Here is a 9,349-nt window from a genome sequence, read left to right on the forward strand (position 1 = left end):
CCACTGTATATATATATATATATATATATATTTTTTTTTTATATATATATTTTATATATATTCTAGTTTTAAACCTAGCTAGTTCTAGGAAAATCATTCAACCTCAAAATATGTTTTGAAGATGTATTAATTCCAAGTCTATTATAGGTCCCAGGGGAAGATTTATAAAATTATTTTCTAATTTTTATATGAATTTCACTTTAAAACTGTTTTTTACTTAAAGCTGCTATTTTTGTTAAAAATTCTTAAAATATTTAAATTGTGTATTTAAACATTTAGCAAGACAAAAGAACTGGCAGTTTTATTCTAGAAATGTTTTATGTAATTTAATCCATCGCCATTACCGCCACAGAATCACAATAAATCATTTGAAATGTGGTGAAAATAACACTGGGTGTTTTGTTGTTGATTTTTAGAAAAATTAATTCCAGTAGTGCATGATCTCCTCCATTGGATATTTTAGTGGACAAATTAAAACTAGTGAGCATGTGAAAATGCAGGCAGCTGTTGGAAGGGAGAAATTTCACATGGTTGCCTCTAAATTGAGATGATAGACTCTTTGAGGAAAACTGACCATTCAAACAGATGCTTTTGAGTGTGTATTGCTCGTCTAAAACAATGTTGAGTTCTGATGTAAGTTTTGACAGAATCCATCAGTGTGCTTTATATTACTTTCCCACATTCTCTACTGTCTCTTTTTATGCTTTCTCTTCTTTCTTCTCTTTCTTTTACAGCTGCTGTCCTGAAATATGAGAATAATGTCATGAACATTCGGCAGTTTAACTGTTCTCCTCATCCTTACTGGCTGCCTAACTTCATGGATGTCTTCACTTGGTCCTTGCCTTTTGTTGGGGAGAAAGGTAAACCATTTGCCCACAACAGTTTTTATGTGGCATAATATCTTAAGTACGTACAGCAAATAAACTCTCTCTTTGTTGTTTCTGTAGTGACTGAGATGCTTGTAAATGTCTTGAGCATCTGCTCCAATGATGAGCTGACCACTGATGAAGAGATAGATGGTAAGGAACTCAGACTTGCACAAGCACTCATGTAATTATCCAGCATTTCTACAGCTGTACAAGAGGTTTGAAAATAAAGTGCATGGTGGTGTTCACAAGGAGGCACCCTCAATCATTCTGGGGTTCTATTCACAAAACATCTCAAGGCTAAAATTAGCTCATCTATCTTGCCGATTTAGGAAAAAAGTCTTCAAAATAATAGGCATGTCAGTCCTAAAATAGGACTCCTAAATTATTTTACATTTCACAAAGTGTTTTAGAGCTAAAATCGGCTCCAAAATGTATGAAAAGTTAGGGGTAGTCAAGAGGACTCCTAAGTCACTAAGACCAAGGGCAAGTTCAAGCACAACGTTTTGCTATGGTTTCTGGTTTGAACGACATGTTTCCTGGAAACGATGTGCAACGGGGTTTGAGATACGTTTTTCTCTTGTTTGGTGGGTGTGTCAAAAATGTCAGCCCAATCAGCAGCAACATTTATATAAACCTGTATTAAAGAGACAGCTCGCACAGTGTAATTAACATTAAAATAAATTCACAAGAGCAAGTATATTGTTTGCACATGTTTATTTACATTAAAGGCAAAATAACTGAAATAATAAGAGCACAAGTATAGATCTGGAACTTCTTTAAGTCTGTCTAAATATCATTTAGTAATTGCAATGTCTTCTGGTCCATATCCTTTCCTTAGTAAGGTGTTCACTGATTAATGTAACATAAAAATACTATACATATTTATATATTTTGCTATTGTATTGTGGAGTGACGCTTTCATAAACTTTTCTGTACTCCTCTGATTATATAATGGTAAATATTACAATAACATAGCACAACAACAGTGATCAGCAATAATGATAAGCCTAAAAATAATAAGGTCATATAGATCATAACACAGTCTCGGAGGTAAGAAGTGGAGTATCCTTCACCTGAAATGTTTGTCTTTTCATCCTGAAACGCGAGGCAAATGTTGGATCACAATTATTAGGAACCACAGTTTCCACAAATCCCTTCACTCGATTGGGATGTTCTCTTTTATTCGATGGTATTTTTTTCTTTTCATCTTGCCTCTGTATAACGCATATTAAATTTGATAAGTGCAGCACTGCTTTGTTTACAGCGGAATCCAAGGAAATGCTTTAAGCGCCACCTGCTGGCAGAGAGTGAATCTGCGTCTCATTCAGCTCATCCGCTGTTTCATGCAGATATTTTTATGTATAGTTTCATAAGTCAAACCATTCAGTTTTTGCTTCAAATTTCAAAATTATACAATCTAATTTAGATTAAAAACTGCTCATGTTGCATGTATGCAGCATCTTTGTTTGGATCATGATTAAAATGCAGTGGTTGCCTCTAATTTTAAATGGAAAGAGCACAGACAAACTTTTATTTGTGTTACTTATTTATTTGATTTGGGGCTTGTTTTAAAATGTCAATGTAGTTTTGTTATTTACATTTACATTATATTTAAATTTAGTCATTTAGCAGACACTTTTGTCCAAAGCGAGGATGAGGACAATATAAACAATCAAAACCAATAAAAGAGCAGTAATATGCAAGTGCTATTTTAGTCTATTATTATAGTGTTATATTTCAATTTCACAAAGAAATGTGCAGCATTTTGTCCAAGCAATAATAAAATGACACATTTAATTTATCATTTGTCTTAAATCTCATTTTGTTAAAAAATAAATAAATAAATAAATCGAATCGTGAGTTGAGTGAATCGTTACATCCCTATTCATCAGGCTCCGAAAATTCTTCAAAAAGAACACAAAGAATGGCCTTCTCAGCTGCCATAGTTGCAACTCTTGCGTCATCAGAACAGGGTGTTCAATGCACCACAGTTTCCGATTTAAAAAAACGTTTGCACCGTTTTGTCGGGGCTGAACGCAGCCCAAGTCACAAACAATCCTAATATGGCTCTCACCTCAGATCATTTTAGAAACATTTCACAAGGATTTATTTTTAGTTTAATTATGTCCTCCTTTTCATGTACAAGTTGGGCAAGAAGTAACAGCTGTTCTTGAGTCCAGTTTGATTTTCTTTTACGTTTGCACAACGTCGTACTATCAGCCATGATTGTTACAGTCTGTTAATTAAAAAGCTGTTTATATCTACTTATTGTTTACGAGATGCAGATGTGTAAGAGGCTGAAATTAGCTGATCGTGTACTTGTTTAATAAGTGACACTTAAACTACATTTAAAACATTATTTGAAAATGGCAACATTTTTATTTTAAAATCTTTATCTTTAATATGTCAACATGATACCTCCCTCTACAATATTTAATATGTCAACATGATACCTCCCTCTACAATATTTCTATGATTAAATCACTGACAGAGACCCATCCCCTATCAACCAACCACTGTAGACATACAGTAAGCAAGCTTAGTAAGCTTATTGACATCATCATTCCTTAGTAAAAGCAAAGTCCTTTTAAGTCAAAGACACTTGGCGGCCATCTTTGAAACACCTCTCGGGCATGTAAGTGCAACTTCTATCTCTCTGATTGGGAAAAAATCTAATTCTCCAAAACTGTTCACTAAGCTTACGATTAAATTTCATATTTGAAATCACCAAAGAAATCTGACAACAACTGTGTCATAAATGTTGTTTATTTTGCTCAAATAGCATTTTTAAAAAAAGCTTATTTCTGTGGTTAGACCAGCCAGTGCGCATGCGCAGTCCTAAGCGCATGTTTCAGAATGCTGACTGTTTCGCAACCGGGACTTCTAACGGCAGCTGCAGTGACGCACGACTTTACCGATTAGAGTTTGGCTCTTTCATTCAGAAGGTGGGGCTTTCTGCGATTGAGCGTCCATATTGAATGTTGCATTTTCCCCGTTCAAAACTATACAAGTGACACATCTTGGGTACTCTATAGTCTTTGGTAAAAGCTGGTAGGAAACACTTACCTATGAACTTTTACTGCTATTGAGGAGAACTCTTAAGCCTGATTCGGACGGTAATTGTTTCTCATATGGACGTCTGTAAAAATACATTTACATATCACCTCAGTGAATTTTGCTCAAATAGCATTTTTAAAAAAAGCTTATTTCTGTGGCTAGACCAGCCAGTGCGCATGCGCAGTCCTAAGCGCATGTTTCAGAATGCTGACTGTTTCGCAACCGGGACTTCTAACGGCAGCTGCAGTGACGCACGACTTTACCGATTAGAGTTTGGCTCTTTCATTCAGAAGGTGGGGCTTTCTGCGATTGAGCGTCCATATTGAATGTTGCATTTTCCCCGTTCAAAACTATACAAGTGACACATCTTGGGTACTCTATAGTCTTTGGTAAAAGCTGGTAGGAAACACTTACCTATGAACTTTTACTGCTATTGAGGAGAACTCTTAAGCCTGATTCGGACGGTAATTGTTTCTCATATGGACGTCTGTAAAAATAAATTTACATATCACCTCAGTGATAAAACTCATGGATTCAGATGGTGATTTATTCACAGTGGAGGAGCGAGTTCTGTGATCCTACGAACCTGGGAACGCGCTGCTCACGTGGCCAGTCACATGATTGTCTGCTGTAAATAAAATTTATTTTATTTACAAATGCATTCTTATTATTGTGTAAAATGTATTTAAAAATACTTATTATTATGTAAAATGTATTCTTATTATTACAAGCATATTTTATAATATATACATTTTATAATATCCTATTTATTATTTTATCATTTAAATCTCCAGTTTAAAAATAGGAAAATAGACGTGCTATAGTTGTATATAATTATACGCGATATATATCTGTTTATAATAATACACAAATTGTATTGCATACCTGCTGCTGCCACAATAAAGACCCATTTCGAATGTGTACGTGCTTTTCTTCTCTTTCTGCTCCCAGACGCTGTGGTGGGGCAGTTATGAAATATTGTTCTTTTTAATACTTTTCAGCATTTCAGAAATAAATATGTATGCAAATTACACCGAAGTACAACGTTACCTTACGGTGTTCGGGAGTGCTCAAAAAGGGTTTAAACACTGAATTTTGAATCGATTTCTTCTCATAAACTCCGAGATTTGGATTCGGACAGCAATTAAATTACCACACGACCTTGGTTTTTGTCAAAAAACAGTAGGTAATTCGGCCGGGAATTTTTACGGGGGTGGTGTGAGAAAAACACAGACATCCTGGATTCGGACGGCATTAAAATCACCACTAACCCCTGTAAATGGTGAAAATCACTTATCCCCCAGAGAAACAATTACCGTCCGAATAGGACTTTAGTGGTAAGATAAAGTGTTTTGTTAATACGGCCTACTGGAATATTACTGGACCTTTCTTTCTTCTTCTTCTTTTGTTGTACCTTTTATCTAGATGTTGCTGGTCTTACAATTCAAGCAAGTAATCCTGATTCTTTTACTATCACCATTTGGAGAAGGGTTTTGTCTGTGAGCACTACAATTGCTCTTCAATTAACGTGCTGTCATTTACAATGGTAAAAGTGTAAATTAAATTACAGACAGCTGATGTTTAAATCTTGTGACCAATATCAGTAAAATCCAATAGATGGCGCTGTAGCCTGTAGTGCGGTATATAACCCCTGATTTACACCGTCGTGCCGCTCCGACTCGGCCACCGGAGCTGATCACATAGCGGCCACTCTAGTCTTGTGTTAACACCCAAGGGCGTGTCTACGTGGTGGCCAGGGGTGGCACCGGCCCCCCCTGAAATTTGGCTGGCCGCCCCAGGTGCCCCCCCTATCAGATGTCTTGCGATAGGCTTGATTTTAGTAAATTTCTAACTGCATCTGGCAGTGGCGGATCCTGGCATGTGTAGGCAGCTGCCTAGGGCCGCTTTCTTCTCTTCTTTATACTTAATTTTAGGCGGTTTCTATAGTGTGATCTTAATGACGATGTCGAGAGCGCATAATGTTACGCGATCCATGTGCGCGAGGACGAATCTCTCCACTCCCAAGCGGATTTCCTTCACTCACACAAAACTGGACGTGTGCTTTTAAATATTATTATTTTATGAATTGGCTCTGCTCTTGCTCAGATATTGCGTGTACACGCTCAAACGTTGTCTTCGCATCACTGAAGACGAAGAGCTTTTTTTCTAATTCAGGTGAGGAGTAGGCTTATCTCACTAAATAGAAGCAAGCTGATTATAGTCAGCCTTCTCTAGTTATTTATTTTATTAATAGCCTATTTATTTTAGTTAAGTGCTTAAATTGTAAATATGCATTTATTCAATTATTTTATTTAGTGCATTTGTATTTTGTTGTTTTTGTATATAGTTTTGCAAAAAAAGCGTATCAACCAGGTTCCAGAAATAATTACTGAGGGTGCTTCTGAAATGAGTGAGGGTGCTCTAGTTTTAATGCACATTTTCACATATTTTGTCCCGTCTGTTGCTATGGTTATCACTATGTCAATCACTGCTACTTCGAGAGTGAATCCCGCATAAATTCAGGTGCATCTCAATAAATTAGAATGTCATGGAAAAGTTCATTTATTTCAGTAATTCAACTCAACCAGCTTCTTTGGCAATGAATGTTTGTGGCTTACCCTCCTTGTGAAGGGTGTCAATGATTGTCTTCTGGACAACTGTCAGATCAGCAGTCTTCCCCATGATTGTGTAGCCTTGTGAACGAAACTGAGAGACCATTTTGAAGGCTCAGGAAACCTTTGCAGGTGTTTTGAGTTGATTAGCTGATTGGCATGTCACCATATTCTAATTTGTTGAGATAGTGAATTGGTGGGTTTTTGTTAAATGTGAGCCAAAATCATCACAATTAAAAGAACCAAAGACTTAAACTACTTCAGTCTGTGTGCATTGAATTTATTTAATACACGAGTTTCACAATTTGAGTTGAACTACTGAAATAAATGAACTTTTCCACGATATTCTAATTTATTGAGATGCACCTGTACATAATAAATATTCACAATACACATGCATATATTATGTAACAAAAACTTTATCTTGGAAGTGATAGCACTAATAGAAAACAAAAAAACTAAGTGGGCCGGTCTAAGACATGAAACTCCAGGGCTGAAAATGAGTCCTGGTGACGAATGAGAAAAGGCAAGTGAGTTTGTATTGTTTTCAGTTTCAGTTTGGCGTTTAGGCTGGGTGTTTCTAATACATGTTCATAGTGAATGTCACTAGAATTTGTGTTAGTTTTTTTTACCTATATTTTTGTTAATTTTTCTGTTCAGAACACTGCTAAATTTACTGGATTTTTTGTGGATTGAGGGGAATATAAATACATGTTTCTAATGATTGTAAACATTTAATTTGTTTTACATTATTTCTGAATGAAATGTTAAAATGTGTCTTAGCACACCAATGCAACTCATCTGTGTTATAAAGTGCTCATAAAAAATACGGTGGAGATGGTGCAAGAATAGAACTGCCATGTATGTACAAGTACACATACAATACAGTAGTATGTGTGTCAATTTAGAATTAAAAATAAATCAAAGCTTCATCTGTCATACTCATAAACATATTATGCGGCCCCTCACTTGATGTGGCCCTCAAGTTTGCCCACCCCTGTGTTAGACGGTAATAGACTCACCCATACACATCAGCAGGAAACGACATCTCTCTCCATATGGAGTGCCTTTCAGTTTAGCTAACAGCTTTTATGTCAAATTTTAAGATATAAAACACATGAAATGCAATAGGACAAATGGTAAAACAGGAACAGAATTTGATCATATTTAGTATGTAATAAGCACATAAAGTGGGAACCAAATATCTGCGATCAATAGTGATACTGTTTTTAATTTAAATTGTATTTATAGATTTTATTTTATTTATTACACAAACACACAGGCACTGCTTTCAGCAATGCTTGCTCTGCATTGCCTCTGGCATCACCAGAAAGAGGATGAACCTAGATTTTGCCACGATTTCCACCTCTCACCTATGTATGATGTCAGCCGACGTGCATACTGTGATTATTACCTTCAATAAGAGCGCACAATTTTCTTTTAAAATAAAGTACCCCATAACAAATAATTATTAAAAAATAAAATAAAATAAATACATTTTATAATCTGGTGTAACAACACATCCCTGCTACATTAGCTCATATGTAAAGAGTTATATAATGCTTTGCTAACTTATTTTCCATAAATAGTTCTCACTTTAGATTAGGTCACGGTAAATGTCATTAAAGGGGTCATATGATGCTATTTTAAAGATCATTATTTTTTGTATTTGGTGTAACAGAATATGTTGACACGTTTTAATGTTAAAAAAACACATTATTTTTCAAATACTGTACATTATTGTAGGTCCTCTATGCCCCGCCTCTCTCAAATGCGTAGTTTTCAACAAAGCCCCCTCCTTTGACAAGCACAGTCTGCTCTGATTGGCCAGCTGACCCAGTGCATTGTGATTGGCCGAACACCACAAGCACGCATCGGAAATGTAACGCCCCTTACCATAATCGCAGCTTCAAGCTTTCAAAGTAAATATCAAGACAGTTAATAATGTCGTTATAGTTTTACCATCAGTTCAAGCCAGTTCAGTTCAGTTCAACAGAGTCGCGTGACAGACACAGTGATGATGCAGTACACAAGCCGCGGTTAAGACAGCTGACGTGCTATGATTTCTGACAGGCAGTTCACTCTCCTGTGATGTAACCCTGTTCCCCTCACACACACACACACATACACACACAGGACGCATTATTCTGCATTGCGCAAAACTCCGCATTTGAACAGTCAATAGCAAATACTTAAACTATTAACAAAAACATACTTACAGTCGCTGATTCAGAAGCGCCAGATTGTCATAGCAAAGTTGACCCTTTTTTTTTTTAGAAATGGCGTTTGTGCACAGCCAGCCTTGTACTCTTCTAGGTTAAAAAAAACTGTCGTCCATAAAATGCGTTGCACAAATTCGAACATCTGGGTTGTGCTGTTCTGTTGTAAATAAATCTTAACCAATGATTCGTAATTGCATCTACTTCCGGAAGGCCAAATAAAGTGATTTTGCTTTGGCACTGAAACACACAGCATCTCGCTGACATGGCTGCATCAACACTACTGCGTTGCTGAAACCACGCCTTCTTTCTTTGCGTGCACATTTGGGCGGCATTATGCTAATATTTCCACATATTGATGTAGATATGTGGGGGCGTGTTAGAACGAGCCGTTTTAGGAGGGTGTGGCTGACTCTTAACTTTTATAAAGAATATCTCTTTGGATTTGAGACTTTAGTCTCTGCAACTTTACAGATCTTCTTTATGCACCAAGAGCTTGTAACACTCCAAAGAGAAAGGAAAACTTGAAATAGCATCATATGAGTCCCTATACACTGTGTGTGTGTGTGTGTGTGTGTGTGTGTGTGTGTGT

The 9,349-nt window shown here is 36.4% G+C and overlaps 1 protein-coding gene across 1 annotated transcript in view; it reads left to right on the top strand.

Moving 5' to 3' along the window:
• Positions 1-9,349, top strand: part of LOC107559060 (serine/threonine-protein phosphatase 2B catalytic subunit alpha isoform-like) — a 101,009-nt gene that overhangs the window by 48,097 nt on the left and 43,563 nt on the right. The window contains exons 9-10 of the mRNA XM_016242796.1: positions 735-860; positions 948-1,019. Coding sequence (XP_016098282.1) covers positions 735-860; positions 948-1,019 — 198 coding nt within the window. The remainder of the gene's footprint in view (positions 1-734; positions 861-947; positions 1,020-9,349) is intronic.

The sequence above is a fragment of the Sinocyclocheilus grahami genome, unplaced genomic scaffold, assembly GCF_001515645.1.
Source record: "Sinocyclocheilus grahami isolate Dianchi unplaced genomic scaffold, SAMN03320097.WGS_v1.1 scaffold673.1, whole genome shotgun sequence".
Classification (NCBI taxonomy): domain Eukaryota; kingdom Metazoa; phylum Chordata; class Actinopteri; order Cypriniformes; family Cyprinidae; genus Sinocyclocheilus; species Sinocyclocheilus grahami.